Source organism: Phialemonium atrogriseum (genome assembly GCF_030411735.1).
Source record: "Phialemonium atrogriseum strain 8032-3 unplaced genomic scaffold QBC33scaffold_43, whole genome shotgun sequence".
NCBI classification, from domain to species: Eukaryota; Fungi; Ascomycota; class Sordariomycetes; order Cephalothecales; family Cephalothecaceae; genus Phialemonium; species Phialemonium atrogriseum.
The window spans coordinates 149,108-173,073 of record NW_026848180.1 but is presented as its reverse complement, the minus strand read 5'-3'; the positions used below and the strand labels follow the sequence as shown (position 1 = coordinate 173,073).

Below are 23,966 nucleotides of genomic sequence, written 5' to 3'. Positions count from 1 at the left end.
AATTTCTCCCCAGGTTGTTTTTCTCCCCGGATTCCCCAATCTCCTCGCCAGCTACCCCAGTTGATTACCCAACTTTGCTTCACGGCCTTCCTAAGCCGTTTAGTCTTGGCACTTGGCTCCACGTGGCGTAGCTGCAATAGGGCTAGACCCGGGAATCGACTTTGGTGAGGTGGAGATTTGATTGTTAGTGTCCGGCGTCAATATTCCGAGATTTGTGCTTGGGACCTATCACCATCGATAATGGATCGAGAGCAAATGCTGGTCGTTCTGGGGGTTTCTGAACATCAAGCCGAGGGGTGCTAAGGTGCGAAGCGGGCGGGCGGCCAATCCTTCACCTCCTTTGCGTCGACAAGCAGCCCGTTTGCAACGAGTCGGGCTTCGATCTCATCATGGGATGAAGGTACCGAGTGGCCTGCTATACCCCTGAGTCGTTCAACAATATCCGGGATTATGTACTTCTTGGAGCCGGGCTCGCTAATGTCGAGGCGAATGTTGCTTAGAGTCTCCAACACAAAAGTGCTGTCGTCGGCGGAGGCTGGCTGGAGATATTGATGTTGCCCCTGAGATTCCAAAGCAAATCCCAACAGAGTTGCGGATGCCTCTACACCCGATATCCTTTCTGACAACCGGCGAAACTCTGGATATTCCTCCGTTTTGACCGTGTTCCGCTGTGATTTAACGTATATGCTTAATAGAAGTCCTAGATTGGCCTCCACGATGAGTGCAGTGTTGGGCGTCATGACGGTGAAAAGGTTCCAGTGAGAAAATAGATGAAAAGCATTCCCGTCAATAATCAAAATAACAAGTGCCGGGTTAGAAATCCTGGCACCGCAGTCGAGTAAGGCGTTCATGTATCCAACTGGAGAACGGAGTGTCCCCCAAGCGTCCATGGTCAGGTCGAAAAGGTAAACGAGTAAGGTTGACTCGATGACCAAATGCCGGCGAGGAGGCAACCGATTTAACTGCTGAAGCGCAACGTACTTGAGGGAGTCGAGATTGATGCTGCGGTAATTGGGGTCGATTCCTGCCTCGAGTAGCCAAGTGGCAATGCGTGACCTCCCGTCCAAGATATCGTTCTGTATAGGGGGCGACCACGGCGACGTGAAGATTGAAGAGAGCAGATAACTTCTGTATGTGACTGACATAGTCCTGGCAACGGGCATGCGTTCAACGGCAGAGAAGAAGAACTGATCACACCCCAACACGGCTGCTAGACTTAGGAAATCAATACGCGGGTGATTTGGATCGCCCGGAGCACCATGATAAGACCAGGCTGTTGCCTCGTACACGTCTTCGCAATAGTGCATGAGGTCCAGAGCACTGTCTGGTGAAAGACGGCCGCGAAACAACTGGTGACGGATCCACCCAACGAAATCGCTTGCAGGATGGACTATCTGAGGCTTGGTGCCTTCTAAACATAGTTGAAGCCTAATTGATGTCAACTGGGCAAGATAAGATTGGTTCAGGCGGGAATCTAGAGACCGTTCGTCGTGCGCGAGTATTTGCTGACCTTGGGGAGTATCGAAGAAATCCTTTGCGGATCGATGGATAAAGGCGATAATGGATCCAGAAACCTTCAGGAGACCGGCACATCGAACGTCCAAAAGATTCAGGGTAGCCGACTGCATATCCTTCCAAGTGTCTGCGTCCAACATAGTGTGATCTTTCAATACTCTGCGGACCAAGGAGTCATCGAGCGCGAGTGGAGCAACAGCCACTGTCAAGTGCAGGGAGACAGCCAGACCATCCAGTACGGCGTTGAAGAGCATGGCAGCCTCTTTGCGGTAAAGGCGCTCATCGTCATTCAAACGACGCCACATTTGCTGGTAGAGTTGATGGAGGTCGGACGGGAGTACTTCCAGCCGCTGTCGCAACACGTCGATGCTGTCGTCGTTGGAAAGTCCTCGCTCTAGCGTCTTGAGCACGAGGGCTACCCATAGGAAAACCCCGTCTGCCATTCTACAGACAGTATCCAGAAATTCCCATAACTCCTCGTCGTTGGGTTCAAAGTGACGCCGAAGGAAGACGCTCGTATATTTTCGAATGTCCGACTTAGTAAGGTCTTGGAGGCGGAGCATAGGGTATTTGCTCAGGCGCCTTTTGAAGATGGGCTCTGGCCGACTCGAGACACAGATTTTCAGGTGAGGGACAGCTTGGAGCTTGTCGATGAGCTCCAGCACCCGAAACTGTTCGTCAGTTGGGTCGATCTCGTCAAGTCCGTCGACGAAAATGCAGACTGGCCGAGATGAGACCTGATACTTCAAGGCCCGGAACAGCACGGTATCTAGCTCTTGTTGGGACCAGTCGCTGGAGAAGGTCTTGCGTGCCGCTGCCGGATACTTCCGCAATGTACGAGAGGAGAGCGCTCGGTTGTCCTCGAGAAGCTGGTGAAGGAGAGAGCACAGCAAGCCCTTGATGTTCTTCCCCAGAGGTTGTTGGCTAGCAGACCACAGAAAATGCGACAATATCAGCGTGTCGGTATCGGGGGGTCTCGAGCTGGTATCGGAGCTTTCTAGCGCCGAGTTCAGAAGAGATGTCGTTCGCAAATCCTGAACCAGGAATTTGACCAGTGAGCTCTTCCCGGATCCAGCCTTGCCGCTGAGCCAATACAGGTTCTTTTCCGAAGATCTAAGCCAATCGGGAAAATCGTCCCAATCGCATTCATTCCAATCAGGAGGATCGTCTGGGTCGCACTCACTACGACTTGACAGGCCGAACGAGTCTCCAGAATCTCCAGAGTTTGACAAGTTTGACAAGTTTGGCAAGTCTGACGAGTCTGACGGGTCTGACTGGTTCTCCGGCTAGAGAGAAAGGACAAAAAGGACACACATTAGTCCCAAAGTGTGGCGAGAGCATAGGGGGACTCACCGGGCACCCAAAAATCCAATGGAACGTCTCTTCGTGAGACTCGGCGATTTGGTTGCGGCGCTCATTCATGGTTTCATACTTCAGACTATGAAGCAATTGTTTGTGTTGCTCGTCACTGGCAAGCTCTGCCGCTTGTGCCTTCACTGTTTCCTGGACTTTCGACATCTCGGTGGTGACATGTTCTTTGACGTCAATGGATCGCCGGTCAATCAGGTGGGCCATGTCTGTCTCCCCACGGGCAAGAGCGTCCATGAAACTGCGAAGACTACTGTCAATCTCGCCAAGATTTCCTTGCTGTTCAACTAGGACGGAGCCGTGGGTTTTGCTATATTACGTGGCGTGTTAGGCTCCGTTGCATCTGCGAGCGACTGGGTGGAGGCGTCTTACTATATTTGTAGCAGCAGCCTGGTCTGTAGGGTTCCTTGGTGAGCGGCCAGCGACTTCTCCATCTTCTCAATCTTTCCTTGCAACTTTGTCTTTAAGCCTACCAGCACGGCTCTTGCATGATTGCCCTTCGAGTTCGCACTAGAGACTTTGCGAACTTCATCATCCAACTTTTTTGCTGTCACCAAGCAAGCCTTTGCTATGGCACACAGTTCGTCATCATCGGAGGTCAAGGGAGCTGGCGCTGCGGCCAGGGAGCTATCCAATTCCCCAAAGGCCTTGGTGAGATGTGCCACGGTGGTGGTGAGGCTGGGGTCGACAGATCCCGTTTGGAAGACTGTGCTGCAGATTTCGGCAGTCTCGCGGGCGAAGCTGATGACTTGCATGATATTGCAGGCTAGCCCGAGGGTAGCCAACGCTTCAAGCCCGGACATGACGTGACGATTTTTGGGAACGAGCCTGCGGTGGTTGTCCGGTTCAATGCTGAGATGATCAGGCAGAGTTTTCGCGTTGGGCTTCCAGGCTGACGAGAAACCATGCACCAAACATGCACGTGTCTTCAGCTGACCTGAAAACACATCATGGCGTCCAATAAGGATGATGACTGGAATGAGTATGCAGCAGCCATGTTTCCCCTTCCAACAGCACCTTTCGGCCAATGAGACGCAATTCTGGAAGATACAACCCCGCCACTGGAATTCTTGCTGGTGATATAGGGATTGTATTCCGTACATACAATCGTGTAGAGCTCTGTCATCTCATTTTACTACAACCACCTCGTCTTCGTCTTCCCCGCCCTCTTCGTCTTCACGCTCTTTTTTGCCCTCAGGTTGTTCGTTTTCAAGCTCATCCTCTTCATCAGAGTCGTCATAACTCTCCTCGTCGCCTTCAGAATCATCATATGCCTCCTCATCGTCTTCAGACTCATCAAATTCCTCCTCCTCATCCTCATTAGAAGTGGAAGACCTAAACCCCCTAGGCGGCCGCTGATCCAGCACAAACACCTCATCCAGCAGCCCAGGATTCTCAAACCGCGCCCAATTAACCCTCCCCCACCTCCTCCGCCCCTCCAGCAACCTCGCCACAGCAAGGTGTCCATTCCGCCGCGCAAACCCCACCGCCCGCAGGTACTGCCACGTGCCCCACCACCCCGTGATGCGCGCCCCCCTCTCCAGCAGGAAATGCACCATATCAAGCCTCCCCATCTCCGCCGCGCCCTCCAGCGCCGTCCGCCCAAACCTCTCCGCCCGCCCCCGGTCAACCAGCGCCCCACCCCCAACCAACCGCCTCGCAACCCCCATCCGCCCCGCCATTGCCGCAAGCTGCAAAGCCGAAGCACCCGTGTCGGCCGCAACAGGCCCGTCGACGTCCACGCCGCGCCCAGACACAAGCTCCTCCAGCAACCCGTCGTCGTCGTCTCCCGTCTCCACCGCCGCCTGCACCGCCGAGCGGCCGCGCCAGGCGTTTGGGAGAGGCGGGTCGTCTGTGCCCGGGTCGTACGCCGGGACTAGGACGGCGGGCAGGGCGGAGGGGTCGGCGCCGTGGGAGAGGAGGAGGCGGGCGGTGGCGAGGCGGCGGAGGCGGATGGAGAATTGCAAGGGGGTGTCGAGGTCGTGGCGCGGGGGCCGGCTGACGTCTGCGCCGTGGGCGAGGAGGGTGGTTATGGTGGGTGGGGGGTGGTGGCGGATTGCGACGAGGAGGGAGAGGGGGTCGGGCCGGTGGTGGGCGGAGAGGAGGGCTTGGATGAGGGTGTGGTTCTTGGAGAGGAGGGCTGGGACGAGGGGGGAGGAGCGGATCATGTTGGGCTTGTGCCAGAAGCCGGTGGTTTTGTAGGCTTCGGAGACGGTGTATCTGTAGAGGATCACGGCTTTGTGGCCGTGGAAATCGTCGGGCATGGGAAGTATGCAGTGCGTTGGGAAACCGTTGTCTAGGCGGAGGAGGCGGTTGAATATCGGCTCCTGTTCTGTGTACGCCGCGATGCCGAGGGCTGTGGCTTCCAATACCGGGTTTCTTCTCCCGCGTGGTCTCAATTTGAGCAGTTCGTCGACGAGGGCCAAATCTCCCTTGAGCACAGCGGCGCATAGAGCGCCAGAGTCGTAGCGGAGGGTAACACGCCCCTCACCGGCGATCTCTGTCAGAAAAGTTAAGCAACCGGAGTTGCAAGCTGCCTCCAGCAACGTCGATCCCGTCAGGCTGGTGTCCTTCAGGCTGCTGCCCCTCTCGAGGAGCGCTTCCACCATCTTCCTCTGACCGGCATTGACGGCCAAGTACATCTCGCCGCCGCATAGCTTGGCTCCGGAACGTAGCAGAATGGTAGCTATTTCCTCCTGGCCCGCAGAGATGGCGGCTTGGAGGGCGGTCAGACCATCCAGGCCCTTGTCGTTGGGGTCAGCTCCACGGTCCAGCAGCGCGTGGATGACATCCTCGTTTCCGATGAGAACGGCCTGGGCGAGCTCCCCACCTACGAGATCGGCGCCGGCTGATAGCAAGATGAGGGCCGACGTGCCCGTTTTGTGCCCAGCGCGGAACATGTCGGTCCTTGAGTGGAGCGCCATTTGGAGAGGGGTGTGATGGTGAAGGAAGACCGGTTTCGAGTCCTCCGGATTGCGATAGTAGTAGTCCCTGCTGAGGACACCAGTGTCGGTCCACGATTCGAGCCTGACATGGTCGTTGACTAGGGCGCCGTTATCGACGAGCAGCTGTACCAGCTTGGCGTCATCGTTCGAGGCCGCGATATGCAGTGCAGATGGCTGCTCGCCGCGACGTCCCCGCCGGCGCGGCGGGCTTGCCGCCGCTCCCATCTTGAGGAGAATCGATGAGGTTGGCACTGTCCTCTGGGCTCGCGCTGCGGCGGCTTCTAGGGGACTGACGCCGCTGGCTGTGCGCTCAGATGCGTCCACGCTTACGGTTCGGAGGAGATTGATGAAGTCGATCCTTCCGCGAAATGCTGCCATCACAAGTGCGTCTCGGTAGATGCTCCGATTCCGGCTTGGAAACTTGGCTTTTCTGTGTAAATCAAGAAGATAACGAAAGATCTGGTAGCTTGGACGCTCCTCTGGCAGGTTGGCTTCTTGTGGTGATCGTCGACCTTCTTGGTACCATCTTTCTTGGTACGCTGCCGAGTTGGCTGCACAAACCAACGGCGTGTGAGTGCTGACGGGTTCGAGGAAGTCTGGGCTACAGCGACCATAGATATCTGCGCCGTTCTCGGCGAGCACTTTGACAACATCCAGCGTTGCGGACCCCGCTGCAATGTGCATGGCGGGCTTTTCTTCCTCCTCGGTGGTCAAGTCAACACCCGCTCCATGGCGGAGCAACAATGCTGCCATTTCAGCATCGTGGACCCGGGAATCCGCTGCGATCTGTATCGGTCTCGCAAGCCGGCCAGTCATAACCGACCTTACTACTTGGTTGGGGTTGACACCGGACTCCAGAAGTGCCTCCATCACATCGCGAGCCCGGCAGTTGACGGCCGCCTCAAATAAGTTCTCGGCGAAAGCCCTGGTCGATTGGTCGTTCTGCGAGAAAGTCTTCACCCAGAGATCCGAGGGAAGGCCGACATCCCTGAACATCTTGACGATTCTCTCGTTCTTGTCATCGTCCGGGTCGTCCTCGTCGTCCTGCACGAGGTTGTTCGAGACCTGGTAGGCGAGCAAACGTAGCGCCGCATGCTTGGCTTCCAACGGATCGTCGCCGATTAGGGCCTCGAGGCGGGACATATGTTCCCCCTCGAAACTCTCCGGCATTGACTTCGCTAGCTCGGCGGCGGCTAACTTGATGCCTCCCGTCTCGGTGAGCATATTGGCAACTGCCCGCGACCCGACAGCGGTCATTAGCGTCTTGCTAGTCTCCGGCGTTGGAAACAACTTCGCTGCGCGACGCACTTGTGCTCCTGCAGAAGGCTGGGTAGTATCTACCACCATCGATCAGCCAACGCCATGCAGTGGGACTTTGTAGATGATCGGTACCCCTGACTCTAGAATAAAGAGCCTGAGCTTGGAACCACGGCAAGGTGGGAGGCCATTCTAGTCTCACTGGAGGAGGGATTGGATTGCGGATGGCGCGAAAGTCAACAGGCCAGGGACTCGAGGCTAGCATACGTTTCTCATATCAGCGACCGGACAGCTGCAAGTGAGGATGCAGTCCTGGCATACACCGAGCCACCATAACCATGCTGCCGTCATCGCTCTCTCCGTTTTCTGACTGCTCGCGATTAGTCCCGACAAAACCCCAAATGGAGCCATCGTCATCGTGCGATTCCATCTGGCTAGTCGAAGGTCAGAAATCGATAAACCTTGGTGTTCAAGTCGAATCGGGAGACGGTGTACCTCGAATTTGCGGACCGCGGCATGTTTGACACGGAATAATTGAGAGACGAGGTTGCTTAAACAAGGTCGTCGAATTATAATTACGAATGTTGATAGGCCCTAGTTCTCAGCCTCGACTCCCGTCAGCCTCCCGCTGCATGGTAAGATCGGGCATGATTACTCCGATTTAGACCAGGGGGTGCAGGAAGGGAGGGGTAGCGAAAATCACGTGGATCCAACTCGTGTAAGTCGAGCTCTGCAACACATACGGAATAAATAAGTAGAATTGCGATGATTGATTGCCATTTTTCATTTAGACTACTCCAGCTCTGGAGGCTATATAGCAATTGCTCGCCCCAGCATGCACCCATTCGCGTACGATAGGGCGGGCAGCCAGGGAGTAAGTCAATTTTTGCAGTGGTCAGTCTTCGTGCGACGTCGGCGGACCAGCATAATTCTTGTGGCCCCAGGCCCAGTACCACACGGCGGAGATGATGGTGGCGCCGACGAATACGGCCGGCGCATAGTTGACGGTGGCGGCCGTGACGGGAAGTTGCGAGGGCATGCAGAAGAGCGGCATAGCCAGCAAAGACCAGGCTAGACAATAAGCAAGACAAAGTGAGTAAGGTTGGGGGGAGGCACGCACCTAACGCCACGATGTTGCAGAAGTATCCGATGGGTCCGAGATAGAACCGGCCCTTCCTGATTTTCTTCCGACCGTCGAAGAGGCTGATGGCGATCGGGGTGGCGTATGCGGCGGTCAGGCAGATAACACCGACTCCGGAGAAGGCGTTGAAGGCGGCGGACGAGCCGAAGTAGATGAGACCCAAGATGAGCTGGACGGCCATGCTGAGCATCATGGCGTTGAGAGGCACGTCCAGCCTCCGGTTGACCTTCATCCACCACTTGGAGCCCGGAATGGCGCCATCTCGCGCAAAGGCCCAGGTGCAGCGCGAGGTTGCCGTCGTGCAGCCGATGCCGCATATGATGGCGAGGACAATGAGGGGGATAAGGAGCGCAATGGCACCTCCGGGGGAGCCGATGGCATCCTTGAGGATCGCCGGCACGGGTTGGCCCGAGTCGAGATTGATCAGCATCTGAATGTCTGGCAAGACGAAGACGAGTGGGATGAGGAAGAGCAGGCCGGCGAAGGTGTTGAGGATGACGGTGCCGACCATGGCTTTCGGGACCTGGATCGAGGGCTGCTGGACCTCTTCGCACATGCTTATGGTGGGGTGGGAATGTCAGTATTGTGGAAACGGGGTTTTAAATTAACCGGAGACAAGGAAAGGCGCGTGCTCACGAGATAATCATGCCTGTCGACGAAGTAGCGTAGCCGGCGTGGAGCAAGCCAACACAGAAGGACCATCCATCCGGCCAGCCGGAGGAGGATTCAAAGTGGGTGAAGACGTATTTGGCATCGTGGCGACCATTCTTGGCAATGACAAGAACGCTAATGACAAGGGCGATGACACCTGCAAAGGTCCAGAAGATGGCGCCAGTCTGGTCACAAGTCAGCAGAATGTCACACTTGGGAGGGTAAACGGCACTCACATCGAGATAGGGGAGCCATCGGTTCCCCAGCGAAGAGACTGCGTTGCACAGGAGAGTGATGCCGAGGAAAATGAGGAAGACCTGGTAATCCTCGCCAGCGAAGACGCCAACGCCGGGCTCCTTCTCAAACACGTTAATGCACGAGACGATGAAGAGAGTGGTGCCGAAGTTGACGGCCAGCGTGATCGTTATGTTGCCGACGACATAGAGCCATCCGCAGATCCAACTCGCCACACGGCGCCAACGAGCGGGCGCAAGCATGAAAGCCTGGTAGTATACACCTAGAAACAGATATCAATTTCACGAACCTCGGGACGGGATCTCTTTTCGGGGGAGGGGTCCGGTAAGTCCCGGCCAGGATGAGGGGATGAGGAGGGGGGCGGTGAAGAAAATATGTTCAGTGTTACCTCCGGCGGTGGGATAAACACTCGTGATCTCACCGAGTGACGCAGCGACGCAGACAATGATGCAAGACACGAGGACCCATCCCCAGATGATGTTGACGGGGCCGCCCCCGACGAGCGGGTAGTAGAGGGTAGTGGCCAAGCCGTAGGGGATCGAGGCCAGGACGAAGGACATGAAGGCGACCTGGAAGGTTGACCGGTTGCGCGACAGCTCCGGCTTGTAGCCCAGGTTTGTGAGCAGCTGGTCGGCCGACTCGTTGATGCTGGGCCGGGGAGAGGAGGTGTCGAACGGGGGTTTGTCGTCCTTGGAGTCCATCTTGTTGCTGCCGTTGCTGGGCACGTGGTTTAGTGACATGGTGCCGGTGGTGGCGGCGCCGAGGGAGGTGATGGTGGCGGTGACGGTGACGGTGACGGTGACGGGCCGGGTCTGCGTATTGCGAGCGCGCGCGCGTGAAGGCTACAGCGAGGCAGACACACAACAGTCACGCAGCACAGACAAGACACACGGACACAGGCAGGCAACAGACGATGGATAAGAGGACCACAAGAGGAAGGCAGATGCCTTAGTTATCAAAGCTGAGAACGAGGATGAACAGGTGAGCGGCACATGTCGGTTCGTGAAACCAATCAAGTAGCAATCATTCACAGGCGTCGTCGTCGCTGGATTGCAAGTCAAAAGATGCGCGTCGTGGGCAAGTTTCCGGTGGTGGATCGGGGAAAGAAGGGGGAGAGGAGAAGGGAAGAAGAGAGATGGTTCCCCAAAGGTTAAAAATATACTTTCCTGTATTAGTACTACACTAGTCAGAGAAATGGCCCTGCCAAGACTGAGAAGAGGGCGAAAGAAAATTTGAACCCTGGATCACCGAGGCGCAAAGAGCAGGGGGTGGGTCTTGAGGATTTCCTTGTGGGGAATGTTGAGGCTTGTCCCGGAGATTTAATAGGATGATGGGTGCGCTAGCGCTGGTGAGACAAACCCTGTGCAAGGTATGACGACAACGACGTCATACTATGGGGTGTAGCCTGGAATTGGCAGGAGGAGCGGTTTAGGGATTGCTTGGCGAACAAAAGCAACCTTTTCGGTTCAATTTAGCATTTCGCCGTCTGGTTGGGAAAGACATGCGTATGGTTGAGAAAGATGCATATGGTTGGGGGGGAAGATGGACGGAAGCATCGAATTAAGAGTTTCGTAAAAGAACAACACGCATAGAACAAAAGTCCTATACATACACATGTACTCTCCTACAGTAGCACCATACCACAGTACCACCACACCCTCGGCAGTACTCCCATTGTGGGCCACCCAAGTTTGTACTCCTCTTCTGATCATCCTGTCGCCCCACAGCAACAAGCGACTTGCCGCCGTAAGCGAACGACTGAACGAAACAAGCCGACGGAACACGCGGGGGATCAGGGAACATTCGTAGGGAACATTCGAAAGAGGGACCAAGGCCGGCGTTGCCAAGAAAAACAATCACACCCACAGCCAAGGTAATGGGCCGATGATCCATGTCCACGCATTACGAGTGGATACCTGGCTGAACGTAACTGATCACCTGTCTTATTCTTGACACGCGTGGCTCAATTCCTCTTCACAAATTAACAGTAAACTGACAACCATCGCTCCACCCGTTTTTTTATGACGAACAACAAGACTAGGCCAGGCGCACACAAATATTTGGGAGATAAAAGTATGCACACTCACGCGGGAACACCTCGGCCGGCAAGCGTGGCTACGATGGTCGTTGTTTTGCAAGCCGGGTTATCCATATTGAGGTCCTTTAGAATCTGACCTCGCGACTATATGGGGATATTAAGTCGAGGTTGCAGATTTCGATGTCCTAATTGCTACTTTGCAGCCGCTTTCCTTCCTCAGAGAGCGGATATTGTGGTAACTTTCTCGCAATTGACTCTAGAAGAGCAGTGCCGCGGTGCTGTGGACAAAGGCCTTTGCATTTGGGGCCACCCTCTCCACGGCCTAAGCCCCGATAACAATGGCCAAGGTTGAAGCTGTCAGCCCCGAGACACTGATTTCGCCGTCGTCATGCATTCGTGACCCTTCCCGGAATGTAGATGGACACAAACATGCCAATGGCGAGGTGTGCGAGTACACGAAGAACAAGGTAAACCTTGAAATGTCGGACTTGAGCATAGATGCGGAGATGGTGCATGTCAAGATGGGGCGGGACGGGCCTTGCGTCTCAAGGGCATAATTGGAGGTTATTTGTTAGTGCTCATTCTTGTTCCTCTCCTTTTCATCTTCTTTCCAGATTCTATCAGCGAGATAGCATCAAGGGGATACCTCGGGTCCAAGGATGACCGTTGGTCGGCAATTTGCTGCAGCTCCGGCGAGCACAATCCTTTTCCACCAAGCTCACCTTCTCGTCAAATAAGTGGACTGGCCCAAGATTCGCCCAAGATTCGCCGCGCAACTGCCTAACGACGACAGATTGGGCCAGAGGCCGGTTATCATCATCAGTAACACCTTTGACGGCATCTGCGACTTTTGGATCAAAAACCAGTCGAGCCTCATTTCACAAGGAGACTCTGCGCCCCCTTGTGAAGAAGCATATTCGCACCGAAGACGTGGATGGGATCCGGAGGTGCCTGACCCGGCTCGTGGTGGCGGAGCAGAGCGAAGTCGTTCTCGTGCTGCACTCATATGCCGGCATGCCAGGGTCTGAGGTGGTAAAAGGGGCTGGGAAAGCGAGAGCGCGAGGGTAAGGGACAGAAGGGAGGGGTGGTGCATCTGGTCTTCGTCCAGGCGTATGTCATGCCCGAAAGGTTCACGCCGACGGCTAGTGGGGCACAGTTCCCTCCGCGGATGCTAGTTGATGCCGAAGTGAGGTGACGGCGCCCGTTGAAATGCTCCGTGATCATGTTCTCCCGTCGGCTATTTGTCCATTGGGCTCTGTTTTCTCCGTCGAAAACGAAATGGCGACACGAGAATTTAATCACTGACGCTGAGAGCCCAATTTGATAGAAAGGAACAATATCCGTCGCTCCCGGAGGAGCAAAATATGTCCTATTCAATGACCTCCCATCGGATGAAGCAGAGACGTGGACAGCAACCCTCACCCACCGCAGCGCCGGCGTCTTCTTGAGCAAGCAGACCTACGCGGCCTGGCGCGATATCCCGTCCACGTACGTCGTGGGAGAGCGGGACAAGTCCTTCTTCTCAATGGAGATTGTTGACATAATCCTCGATACGGCAAGGGCCCTGGAACCGACGTCATTTGATGTCGTGAGAGGTGCGGTGGCGGACACTGTCTCATGATCAGCCACGCGGAGTGGCTGGCGGATGTGCTGAGGCGCGCTGCCGGGGAGAAGGTGTAGGCTGAAGGCAAAGCTTGTTTGGCGGATTTGTCAATACGTGGGGGCGAATGGAACAGTTATTTTCAAGGACGATGTGGGTTTGCTGCCGGTAGGTAACTCTCAAAGGCAGTCAATCTGGCGAAAGCAAAGCGATTCATGGCACGGTTTGTGGTCAAGTCAATTCTGATCTCTATTTATGGGATTAATTATCCCCGGCCCGAGACAGCGAACACCCGGCGTGTTGTCTGTCCGCCACATCTCGTCGCCTCCTAAAAATCCATCCTGTTGAATCCGAGAGCAGTCCACGCTTCTTCATCCTCGGCACCAAGGCCAGGCAGCAAGCCGCTTTCCACCACGTTGGCGAGAAATACGGAGCTAAGCGTCACCGAATCCGTGTATTGGTAGCCCCGAAGGACGCCGCCGAACCAAATCTCCAGCACAGGGGCTCCGAGCCCAGCAGCCCAGGTGCGAAGCTTTTCGACGAGGTCCTCACGAAACTGGAAGACACTCGTGTGGTGGGGTCTCACGAGCCTATTGCAGGGCTCGTAATTCATCGAGGGGTCGAACACTACCGTCTGGAGGCCGACGCGCCCTCCCCGCTCAATGCGGCGGAGGATAAGGGCAATCCCCATCTTGGCGGCGAGGGGGTTGGTACTGAAGAGGGAAAAGTAATCAGGCTGCCCGGAGGCAAATCTCGGTGCAAGCATCTGCACCTGATCCCGTTTGATGAGCCAGGGCGTGAGCAGTGCAGTCACGGTGGACTTTCCACGGGCAGAGAAGGCGTTGGCGGTGTATCTGAAGAAAGAATCCATGCTCCCAAATACTTTTGACTGCCCTCCCGACAGGTAATACCATTTGTTCCGAAGGGCCTCGTGCAGAAAGGCGACGGGCATCCCGAAGAGGGCCCAGTCGGGATTTGGCGTGTAGAAAGCGAGCAGTATCCAGCTGAGGAAGGTGCGCATCTTGATTGGGTCGGCATGAACGCCAGGAATCTCTGGGGGTTGACCGGGGTTGCTAGACGTAACGCCGTGGATTCTGGCTCGAATGCCCGCGCGAGCTAGGTAAACTATGTCGTCCGGGGCGAGATAGGCAGGAGGCCAGGTTGGTGGTGCTGGGGCGGGAGCACCGCCGAGGGTGATCGAGGTCAGGCTGTTGACCATGTCTTGGACGTTTTCCGTCCGCACAACCAACTGTAGCTGTCGAGAAGATAATGGGAGGGATGCTGCATGTATTTTAAGCGAGTTCCATTGGTCGATGACGGTGATAAGCTCGCTGGACACGGCGGGGCCGCCATAGTTCGTGCGGGCGACGGAATACGCAGATTCGATCTCCTTAGCTATCTCGATGCTGATTTCGATGGAGGCATCGTCCCAATTGTTCAGTGCCGTTTCCCAAAACAGGGAGTCTCCTCGGACAGCCAAGTATAGATCTGCATATCGGAGCAGATTGTTGAAGAAGGATGTGGCACGTGGGACGCCGATAACACTGAGGGCGTCAGGGTTGGCGGAAGCAAATTCGGGTCCGAAGAGAACATGGTAGGCGACTTCCGCGACAGTACGTGAAGAAAAGATGACACCCTGGCCAAACCAGAGGCCGGGCTCCTTGTTCAACGCCTTTCTGGCCTGAGAAGGCATGGTGACTGGTGGCTGGTGACTCGGGACTGGGGATGGCGGAGTGGAGATGGGAAAAGCGAGGAAGAGAAAAAGTAGCTGGTGTAGAGTTCAAGATAGCTAGGTGCAAAGAATAGAGAAGATATTGAAAGAGGCTCCGATGTCCGTAGTGAAGTGGATTGTGAGGTGAAGGTGGTGAAGGTGCCTCGGCGACACGGCTAGGTATACACACCTCTTTCGCTAGGGGCACAAACTTTGCGGGGAGGTACCAGTACACATCCAAACTGCCAGTGAATTTTGCCGGCAGAGGACGCAAGTGAGGCTGCTGAAATACGGTACGTACCTCCAATTCGTGTCCATCTAGCAAAGTTGCGCGTACCACTAGCACACCGCGTCCTTTTCCTCATCGAGTTCCGTCCCAATTGACGATTAAATACCAAGGTATACCAATATTACCTCCTCTCTCCTGCTATCCACCCGCCCGCCCACCTCGTGCTCTCCCTTTCCCACGTTTTCCATCTAATCTCGACGCGTTCCTCTTAGGTTCTATAACATCCGCGAACTCCTCTGCGGCATCCGTGAGGTATTGACTCCCTTACTCCGATATCAATTACTTTGCGAACCATGTTTGCTAATTCTCTCCGCAAACATAGGTAATTCTCGTCATGATACCTCCCGCTCCGCAGGTCCGCGCTTTCGTCGCGCCGGTCGAAACGCCCAAACGTCGAAAGGTGCAACGCGCAACGCGCGGGCGCGGGCGCGCTCTGCCACAGGCAATACGTTCGATTTGACTCGTGCCAATCGCGACTCGTGGTGTAAGAGCTTTACCCGGGTAGCGCACCGGTGATGGTCGAGAGTACTTGGCTGCTGTCCAGTCGTTGTCTGACATACCAGGGGAGGGGGACAGCAGCCCGGCCGAAGACGCAGCATCGGGATGTGTCGGAACGGATATTCATCACCTCTACTACCAGCACCGTGTCTCTAGGATGGACGACGCCGCAGAGAGTAATAGTATTGCGGAGAATGGCCGGGAAAGCGAAGGAGGCACAGCGCCAGGATACATGACCAACTGAAGGTGAAGAAACAAAAGATATTCAATGTCCCAGGGAGGAATATGCTGCCTCTGGCATGGTGGACCTCAACTACGGTACCACATCCATTGATTCCTGGGCAGACCACTCGAAATATATTTTGGGGTTCGTTTTGGAATTTTCTGTGATCAATTGCATGTAAAAACAACGGTGACAACACTAGGTTGGCAGTGGTTTCCATTGCCATGTGCAACCTCTTGTTAGCCACTCTGTCATCGTCCCTGTCACTGCCAATCATCATTTTGCCATTGCCGTAACTATTATCATTGGCATTACTATCCCTACTCATGTTTAGCCCACAAAGTGCCTGCCGATTTGCCAAAGGAACGTACACAAGATACAAAAGCAGAACTGAATTTAAGGTTGCAAGATGTCGGGTCACTGGGAGAGGAAGCGTCCAATTGACAAATATTGAAAAAAAGAAAAATAGTACAAAAAAAAATGAGTGGTTGTAGGGATCGAATGCCTGCCTTCAGACGGGACCCAGAGGTGGCTGTCGATAGGTGGCGGCGGTCAGCATCGCATTCGACCACTACACCACTGTGACCTATGTTGGTTGCTATACCATGCCACTTGACTTGTTTATCAACCATGCTGGTGTGGCACTCCCAATAAAAAATGGAAAAAAATCACGAAAAAAAATGGGTGGTTGTAGGGATCGAATGCCTGCCTTCAGACGGGACCCAGAGGTGGCTGTCGATAGGTGGCGGCGGTCAGCATCACATTCGACCACTACACCACCCTGTGTTATTGATATGCCATACCACTAAATTTCCTGATAAACCCTTTACCCGCACCTGATGGGTCGGTGGCCCTCCAGCCATGCCAAACCACCCCAGCTTCCAGACACGTGCCATTTCAAACCCGCTGACCCTCTACCACCCCGTGTTTCTCACACGCGTTTCCTATCACATGAGCACATCGATCACTTCACAATGGCGAAACTAAGAGCGCCCCAGTGTGCCTGGAAAGTCGCACCTGCATTTGATAGATGCCCTCCGAGCAGAAATATCCTTGGCATTCCTGTTCACATTGCCCGGCCAAAACAATTTAATTCCACTGGTCGTCTGCTTTGGGCATTCTATGTACTAACCTGAATGCACCTCAGCACAGGCAGGATACGATAGTCGTCGCCTTATCAACGTCGCACACTGAAGGACACTTGTCTTCTCAGCCAGGCCCTCGCTCCGTCGACAAAAATGATACATGCCTAAACATCCGTGCTCATGTTTTTCCTCTGAGGGCGAAACGGGGTCGGAAAGGGTGTCATCATCAAATCCCAGGACAGAAAGCTGGCGGATTGAGACAGATGTCGTCGACGACGCGTGGCATGGCAGGTGGTTGTTGGCACCGGTGCAAAAATTGTGATATATTGTGTACTGTAAAATCATCTACATACAACCCAATAAACAAAACTACCATTTTTTATTCCAGGCCGCCACATAGTCCACCCCTAAGCCGTTGTGGCCATCAGGATGGGCATCAGTTGTCGTGATAGTACGACTGATTTTAGGGCGGGTTGGGACGGGACCTGGAGCCGACGTGGGCCGCATATATGGGTTTCTCCGGTCCCGAATCCCACACTACCTACACCCGACCCGGGGCTCCACTTTTAGGGCAGACACACGCGCCATAATTCAGCCCCATATCCGCGCTGACCGTACAGCCCTGCAGCGCCACATGTTTCTTCACAAGTGAGACGCGCCTGTCATAACATGCCCGAATAATAAGACGCCCCATGGCTAATTGAAGTTGCGAAACTCACACTTTCAGATTGCGCCTTCAATTGGCCTACAAGAACCTCCGCTGCAAAGGCTGAACTTCACTTTCCACATCACGTCCTTTGCAATCTGCATTGACATGAAGCTGTGAGAAACCCCGAATAATGCATTAGATGTTCTGCAGCGGAATATTTGCGCAGATTGCCTGAACAGAATTTTGGTTACACCAAAGTGGCAAGGAGACAACTCATTTCAGACCCAGCTAATCTTCCTCTCCTCAAATACCTCCTCACGCGCCGTGGCGATGTCGGTAAACAGCGAGGCCTTGACCACCAGTTTCCCAGGCAATGCCGGACTGCATGTACAGACAGGGCTTGATGATTGATTCGTTCCGTTAGTAACTCGGTAACAGGAATTCAATTTAGGTCTCATGCAGGCAAACCATACCTTCCGCAACCCTGGCAAAACGATCGCTATCTTTCTGTTTAGCTCATAGTTACCTTTGAGGATGGCCAATGGTAAGCTCACCGTTATCACGTTTCCGGATTGTGTATCGTGGTCTTTGAAGTCTTTCAAGCACCCATTGGCATCCTGTATAGAGACGCCTTTCTCATCGCAAATGTAGTTGATCGAACACGCTAAGGCTATTGTTAGAGTCGTCCTCTCCTTTTCCCGAAAAGGGTAACTCTGCTACGCACGCCCACCAGCTCGACGGCAGTTTAAGCTAGTTTCGTCAGCCTGGAGGCAACCTGAAAATCCCACTCATTCAACGTACCAATGGCACACCATGACCTCGGAGGGGCTTGCATTGAGTGAGACTACAATCTTCCCACAGTTACAGTGTCCTGTTCGAGAAGCCATGTTGAGACTCTAAATGGTGTCTTGGTCGTTGTTCTTCTCTCTCTTCCTTTTTTTCGTGGGATGATCTTAGTATTGAATCACCTACCCCGCAAGCCTTAATTAGCTTTTAATGATGTCACAGACTGAAATCCGGGTGAAACAGAGGGAGTTATCGCCGATCGAAACGATAATTTTGGCACTCCACTGAAGCTTAAAAAGTGTTGTTGGGGGGGGGGGGGGGTGGGGGGGGGCGTTGGTTCAAGATGGATAAATGGGGGGATCAGTATGGAGGCGCTCTAAAAAAAACCCTGATTTGACCTCGCAGGAGACTGAGTTGTAAATGACCTCTCACAGCCTAAACGACGCGCCTCGTACATACGTCCTCATTGCAAACCCGACCTCCGGTTTTTACCTGGTCCGAACTAGTACCGGGTCCATCTGACCCCATATTGGGATCGCGGCCCCATTATGAGCCGTCAGGTCGGATTGGCCGCTTATCTTCTCCTTATCTTCTCCGGCATCAACAGAATGGACCTGACGCTCCGCTAACTGCAACCCGTGAGGGTTTGATGATTTATTTGATTCATTTAATTTGCGTTGGACGGGGTCCAAGCAGTACTCAGTAAAAATACTCAATCCGGCGATACCCGCTGCCAGTTCAGTCTCAATAACCTTAAAAAAAATCTCAGTGCCGATGTCCACCATGGTATGCGCAAGCTCAAACTCAACCTCAAACTTAATGCAAGTCGCCGATGAGTCACGCCGTGAACCTGGTGAGGGTTTGATGATAATATCCGTATTGTACAACTGCACGCTCACCACGAAATGCAGCCGGGCAATAATCGGAAATTTACCTCGTAGCAGTGACTCATCGGTGAGCTAGGGATGTCGGGAGTGCGAGTTACGAGTCTGGAATGTTCATTGCTGGGGGTTACTGGCTGACAAATGCGACATTGATGCCAGCTTCTTTTCAGTTCTTACCCCATCTTACTACTCCAGCCAAATATGTAACGCTAGTCGCACCTCTTACCCGATTGGATCTGTGTTCCATGAACAACCGCTCAAGGCTCGTCGTGAACTGCGGCATCCGGCCCGGGTTCGCCATCATGCCCCGAAGATTTGCCGTACGCTCCCTTTACGCCAGACCAGACGTCCAAACGCCGGGGAGGAGTGACCGGGACGATGAATATGTTACCGTGAATGGTGGATATTATCCAAGATAGTCGTCAAAGTCGCATTGACTAGCTGCCGTGTGAGCTCGGAGCCGCCGAAACAACTCCTCTGCTCTCCGTTATCACCACATCGCACCTCCCGTCGTGGAGTTTATCATAATCCCGTGTCTTAACGCCGGTGAATACCGCTGCATCTCGTCCGCCCAGGCTATATTTGACGCCGATGTTGGGATATATATATCTGTACCAGATTCCAAGGCCGTCGAAGATCACAGACTTGGGCAGGACTTAGCATCACAGTAACCGTTGAACTCGAATACCCACTCCCGGAACAAGCTTGGATTCATCGGCAACAAAACATGACAGTCTACGTCATCACAGGGGCCAGGGCGGGCATCGGGTTGGAGTATGTTCGCCAGCTCGCTACGAGCCCATCCAACACCGTCTTTGCTGTGATACGAAGCCTAACAGCCGACATCACCACACTCACGGCGCTCCAGCAAGACGGCCCCGGGAAAGTCCACATCATCGAGTGTGACGTATCATCGGAGACCTCCATCAGCACCCTAACCTCGAAGCTCTCCTCGACCCTCGGCACAGACACCAAAATCGACGTCCTCATCAACAACGCCGCCATCCTCCACTCCCGCCAGGAGACGAGCCTCACCCTGTCCAGCGACGCGCTGCTCTCGCACATCACTACCAACGTCATCGGCCCCGCCAAGGTCCTGCAGGCCGTGCTGCCGCTCCTCGCCGACGGCGCCGTGGTCGCCAACATCACCTCGGGCATCGGCAGCTTGGCCATGCTCACGGACGGGCGCATCAACGCTGAGATCACGCCGTATAGCATCAGCAAGACGGCGCTGAATATGCTGACTGTCCACCAGGCTAGGCATCTGAGGGGCAGGGCTGTGGTCGTGTGCGTCGATCCGGGTCATGTGAAGACCGAGATGGGCGGACCCGAGGCTGTGGTTGAGGTTGGGGATAGCGCTAGGGGGGTGCTGGGGACGTTGGCGTCTTTGACGATGGCGGATACGGGGAAGTTTCTGTTATATAATGGGACTGGGCTGCCATGGTAGCTGATGTGGGAAGTCTGTCGATGGATTCGGGATTTTTGGAGCTGTTCTAGTGCTGGGAAACTTGATGATTTAGTTTGAGGAACTATAATAAGCTCGTTTGCCTCGAAGCGGAATGGCTATGGTGGAGGATGAGGGTTGTCTCGAGAGAGATGGTGAAACAGCTTCGAGAAATCGACTTTTAATATTGCTGTGTGGGATGTTGATCATTCGAATCAGCCGCGTACGTCCTTGACCTGGATGGGAATAATATCGAGGTTGTATGCTTCGGGGTCAATGCCGAAGCTCAGTAACGCAGATGGCCAATAATCAGGTGACGCCATGTATAAGGCAGCTTGATCTATATACACGCTTAGAACGCGCGAGACGACTATGCAGGCGAGTGTTGATTGTAGGAGGTGGCCCAGATTAGAAGTGATTAGTCGCAGTCCTGGCCACAAGCCGCAATGGAGGTTGTCAACTAGATCTTCCGCCCTTTCGCACCATCTTTCTGCTTGCTCTCCCCCTTGCCGCGTGGCACTCATCCGCGGCTGGCACTGCTGCTCTCAGCCGGGTACATCCCCGATGACTGAGCCACGTCTCGGCATCTCGCGGGGCCTAGTGATCCTTATCCCGCCACAAGGAAGGGAACCCGAGAGAAATAGAAAGGTCGCAAAAGTCAACCAACCGCCCACCCCACCAATTGTACAAACAAAGAGGGGGAAGACGTCTCCACCTTCCTGTATTTAAGGCGTCAAAGACGACGAGGGATGGAAGCAGCTATCGGGGGAGGGATCAGGTGACGTTCCCACACATTCTCCTTGACCATTACCCCATCCACCAGTTTAATACATAATCTCCACGACCCCGGCCCGGCGACGCGGATTTCCCGAAGGTTCGCGAGTTGTGAGCCGACCTCGAGGAGCTTGGACAACTCTTCACCCAGCTCCTCAGCACCGTCCTGCGCTAAGTATAGATGCAAGCTCTCTAATGAAGCCCGCAGCAACTGGGCTAGACTATGGAGCGTGTTACCGCTCCCACTTGCTGGACTCTCCACTCTGCCAACAAGGATCTCAAGAGGAAGCTCAAGTTCTTTAAGCCTTGTCAGCTGCTCCAATGATCCTATCCTTCCAGTGCTCTCTTCATCCGTATAGCGGAAGGCTAGAATAGGATCCAGATGCAGCCTTTCGAGGAGGGGCGCATGAAGCCGCAGAGCGTCGCCCATCTCATCCCAATCCAGATCACAATCGCCGACCCACACATTACCCCACGTGACACTCAAGGTCCGAAGCCTGTGGCACCGCGAGAGGAGAGAGGAGAGGCCGGGGCCATCGATGAGCGAGTGCTGGGGTGAAATGTGCTCGAATTCTAGTGGCCTTGGTGTCTCGGGAGGCCTGCACCAGTTGACCGCGAAGCCGCAAAACGTATCGAGCGCGGGCGGTGCGAGAAGGAGGTCGTCAGCCTCGCACATGCAGATGGCATCCTCCGTGTCCCAATAGCGCAGACCAAGATCGTGCAGCTTCGAAAACCGGGTACCGGTCTTGTCGGAGGCGAACGCGTGGAAGAGGCTCAGCAGTATGCCTTTGCTCTCAGGCACGGTGATCTGGAGGCTTTGCAGGTTGGGCATCATTGACACGAAGAAGGCAATCTCGCCCTGTTGACTGTCGTCGTCGGATTGGAGAGCCTCGGCTATGCCGTCTTTGGGGTCTGAAGGTATATCAAGCCATTCTCGAGCGGCTTCGAAGGCATCCTAGACCATGGATTCCTCTCCACAGTAATCGTCAATCTCCAGGTGGCGCGCTAGTCTGGCTAGGTCCGGTCGTTGGCTCAATGTTCTCAGAAATATCGAGCCCTGTCTACCATGATATCCCAGCAGGGCGTTGTAGAGCATTGGTTCTGCGATGCGGCGGAATGTCTTGGAGACTTGACAAAGGGATGCCAGCATCTTTTCGTCGAGAATCTGGGCCTTGGCCAGCGATCTTAGCTCGAATCTGCTGCTACATTCCAAGTTATTCGTCTTAGTCGGGGGCAGTTGAAAGCATGAGAATATTCTCAGCAAGGTCTCTTCAGGGAGATTAGGCATGTCGTTTTCGGGCGACCGATAGTAAATTATGGAGGAGATGCTCCGTTGAGGGCTAAAAATCAAACACCAGTGGTTGGCTGCGGGGTTGGAAAAATCGGCAGCTCCAGCTCGGGGGGCGATTTGCGATTCCCTCAAGTCGGGGCCAACCTCGAGAGTATGTTCCGGGGCGGAGGCTGGAGGTGTTGCAGACGGTCGTTCTCGATCGCATGATTGAGCGGCTGCTGTTTGAGGGGGCCGCCGAAGAGGATCCGGGCGGGAAACGAGGCTTGGTTTCTTGTCTCTTGTTTTCTTCTGCAATAGGCATGGCGAGCGAGCCTTTGAACACGGCTGCTAGGATGGAAATGACTGCGTTGAGGGATATCGGCAGCTCCCATTGCTCAAGAGTTTTTTTGCCTTCATAAACGCGCAGCAAGGCAATGATAGCGAGGAATGCCAAGATGGAGAGAACGACGCTCAGCAATTCGTACGGCCATAGAGACACGCTGGCAACTGCCTTTGACCAAAAGGTCTGTCGATCATCGCGTGTCTTTGCGGAAGGACGCGTTTTCTGCTGTTCCGGGTGAGGGATGTAGGTAACGCGTGTAGGGGCTTTGAGCGGGCTGTCATAGTTACTCAGGAGGACTTCGGTCGCGGTCCACGGTCCCGGGGTCCCCCTGTTTGTGTACGGGGGCTCAACCGACTCCATTGCTACAAAGAGAGACGGGACCGAGCAGTCATCTCAGGCCAATATAGGAAACTTTGAGGGGAGTATATAATTGCGTCCAGCGGCTGAGCCCTGTCTCACTACATCCTTGCTCAGGATTTCATCCCTGCTCAGGGTTAGCCAATCCAATCTGTATTTCATCCTACATTTAACGTTCATATTTGCACAGCCATTGGCTCCTAACGGTCCGCTCGACTCGATCTGCGACACACGCTCCCGAATGGGCCAGTGCCAAGCGATATTATCTAGCAGCATTATTTCTGGTCCCGGCAAGTGGAACGAGAAGTTACCCAGGCGAATCGAACTTAATTCTCGATCGTTAGTTCACCTGTTCGCCCGCCCGCAGCCTCGCCTCCCGCCTTCACCCGCTGCGCATTTGCCCGTCCCCGCCCGCAGTCCCTGGGCTCCAGGCCCTGCAGCATCATCTAGCTGACTTTGGTATACTACATAATCTTGACCTCTCTTGTCCGCGTTTTGCTAAAGAAGGGATGTTCAAGAAGCTGGGCCATGGTCCACCTGTTTCCCGGCCTGGTCACAATCATTTGTTGCAATAGGTCCAAGAACAGGTCGACCTCGGCACTGGAAACACGCTTCGTGGATAGCATCTTGTTTTTCACATCCGACCAGGCCTGCTAAGCGCTGAAAGCATGAGCATGTCGGGACGGAACAGCAGTTGGAGAGTTACAAGCCATAGGACTTGCAGCTCTTGCGCGAATTCCAGAATTCGAGCCAATTGTTGGGCTGGTCACCACCAAGTTCGAGACATCTGCGGAAGAGTGTCGTCGACTGAGCCCCATGTTGATATGAGGTCACAATTAAACATGATATAGAACATCTTTGGGCGACTGTCAGTGACCAATTA

The 23,966-nt window shown here is 54.4% G+C and overlaps 8 protein-coding genes across 8 annotated transcripts; 2 read left to right on the top strand and 6 right to left on the bottom strand.

Annotated features, from left to right (window-relative positions):
- Positions 1-31: 31 nt before the first annotated feature.
- Positions 32-3,738, bottom strand: QBC33DRAFT_286923 (uncharacterized protein). Its single transcript, XM_060423297.1, has 3 exons — positions 3,256-3,738; positions 2,869-3,193; positions 32-2,801 (listed from the first exon to the last, which is right to left on the bottom strand). Exons 1-3 carry the CDS (start codon positions 3,684-3,686, stop codon positions 300-302), a joined length of 3,258 nt encoding a protein of 1,085 aa, XP_060278551.1. The 5' UTR covers positions 3,687-3,738; the 3' UTR covers positions 32-299.
- Positions 3,739-4,010: 272 nt separating this feature from the next.
- On the bottom strand, positions 4,011-7,515 carry QBC33DRAFT_581842 (ankyrin repeat-containing domain protein; the record flags this gene model as incomplete). The annotated part of the gene is made up of 4 exons (XM_060431287.1): positions 4,011-4,066; positions 4,127-7,123; positions 7,170-7,343; positions 7,407-7,515. The coding sequence occupies 4 exons, from the start codon at positions 7,513-7,515 to the stop codon at positions 4,011-4,013; spliced, it is 3,336 nt and encodes a 1,111-aa protein (XP_060278550.1).
- A 465-nt stretch (positions 7,516-7,980) lies between these two features.
- On the bottom strand, positions 7,981-9,872 carry QBC33DRAFT_563925 (putative amino-acid permease; the record flags this gene model as incomplete). Its single annotated transcript, XM_060430318.1, has 5 exons — positions 7,981-8,156; positions 8,206-8,783; positions 8,863-9,062; positions 9,114-9,394; positions 9,521-9,872. 5 exons carry the CDS (start codon positions 9,870-9,872, stop codon positions 7,981-7,983), a joined length of 1,587 nt encoding a protein of 528 aa, XP_060278549.1.
- Positions 9,873-11,042: 1,170 nt separating this feature from the next.
- QBC33DRAFT_574334 (uncharacterized protein) lies at positions 11,043-12,851 on the top strand. The gene is made up of 2 exons (XM_060430750.1): positions 11,043-11,637; positions 12,498-12,851. Exons 1-2 carry the CDS (start codon positions 11,509-11,511, stop codon positions 12,789-12,791), a joined length of 423 nt encoding a protein of 140 aa, XP_060278548.1. The 5' UTR covers positions 11,043-11,508; the 3' UTR covers positions 12,792-12,851.
- A 247-nt stretch (positions 12,852-13,098) lies between these two features.
- QBC33DRAFT_623780 (uncharacterized protein) lies at positions 13,099-14,463 on the bottom strand (the record flags this gene model as incomplete). The annotated part of the gene is made up of 1 exon (XM_060432915.1): positions 13,099-14,463. The coding sequence occupies one exon, from the start codon at positions 14,461-14,463 to the stop codon at positions 13,099-13,101; it is 1,365 nt and encodes a 454-aa protein (XP_060278547.1).
- A 2,689-nt stretch (positions 14,464-17,152) lies between these two features.
- Positions 17,153-18,238, bottom strand: QBC33DRAFT_552306 (glutathione-dependent formaldehyde-activating enzyme). Its single transcript, XM_060429302.1, has 5 exons — positions 18,027-18,238; positions 17,950-17,975; positions 17,780-17,889; positions 17,699-17,724; positions 17,153-17,624 (listed from the first exon to the last, which is right to left on the bottom strand). Exons 1-5 carry the CDS (start codon positions 18,110-18,112, stop codon positions 17,504-17,506), a joined length of 369 nt encoding a protein of 122 aa, XP_060278546.1. The 5' UTR covers positions 18,113-18,238; the 3' UTR covers positions 17,153-17,503.
- Positions 18,239-19,468: 1,230 nt separating this feature from the next.
- Positions 19,469-20,431, top strand: QBC33DRAFT_286804 (NADP-dependent dehydrogenase-like protein). Its single transcript, XM_060423296.1, has one exon. The coding sequence runs from the start codon at positions 19,623-19,625 to the stop codon at positions 20,340-20,342; it is 720 nt and encodes a 239-aa protein (XP_060278545.1). The 5' UTR covers positions 19,469-19,622; the 3' UTR covers positions 20,343-20,431.
- Positions 20,432-21,072: 641 nt separating this feature from the next.
- On the bottom strand, positions 21,073-23,086 carry QBC33DRAFT_601833 (uncharacterized protein; the record flags this gene model as incomplete). Its single annotated transcript, XM_060432125.1, has 2 exons — positions 21,073-22,025; positions 22,549-23,086. 2 exons carry the CDS (start codon positions 23,084-23,086, stop codon positions 21,073-21,075), a joined length of 1,491 nt encoding a protein of 496 aa, XP_060278544.1.
- Between the last annotated feature and the right edge of the window lie 880 nt (positions 23,087-23,966).

Excerpts from the sequence above, each read along its gene's own strand:
- QBC33DRAFT_286923 (XM_060423297.1), bottom strand. The coding sequence starts at position 3,686 with ATGTCCGGGCTTGAAGCGTTGGCTACCCTCGGGCTAGCCTGCAATATC. Across the intron at positions 3,194-3,255 it reads AGGCTGCTGCTACAAATATA|CAAAACCCACGGCTCCGTCC; the intron begins GTAAGACGCCTC and ends CACGTAATATAG. Across the intron at positions 2,802-2,868 it reads ATTGGATTTTTGGGTGCCCG|CCGGAGAACCAGTCAGACCC; the intron begins GTGAGTCCCCCT and ends CTTTCTCTCTAG.
- QBC33DRAFT_574334 (XM_060430750.1), top strand. The coding sequence starts at position 11,509 with ATGGCCAAGGTTGAAGCTGTCAGCCCCGAGACACTGATTTCGCCGTCG. Across the intron at positions 11,638-12,497 it reads GCGAGTACACGAAGAACAAG|AAAGGAACAATATCCGTCGC; the intron begins GTAAACCTTGAA and ends CCAATTTGATAG.
- QBC33DRAFT_552306 (XM_060429302.1), bottom strand. The coding sequence starts at position 18,112 with ATGGCTTCTCGAACAGGACACTGTAACTGTGGGAAGATTGTAGTCTCA. Across the intron at positions 17,976-18,026 it reads GAGGTCATGGTGTGCCATTG|CTTAAACTGCCGTCGAGCTG; the intron begins GTACGTTGAATG and ends TGACGAAACTAG. Across the intron at positions 17,725-17,779 it reads AATCCGGAAACGTGATAACG|CGATCGTTTTGCCAGGGTTG; the intron begins GTGAGCTTACCA and ends ACAGAAAGATAG.
- QBC33DRAFT_286804 (XM_060423296.1), top strand. The coding sequence starts at position 19,623 with ATGACAGTCTACGTCATCACAGGGGCCAGGGCGGGCATCGGGTTGGAG.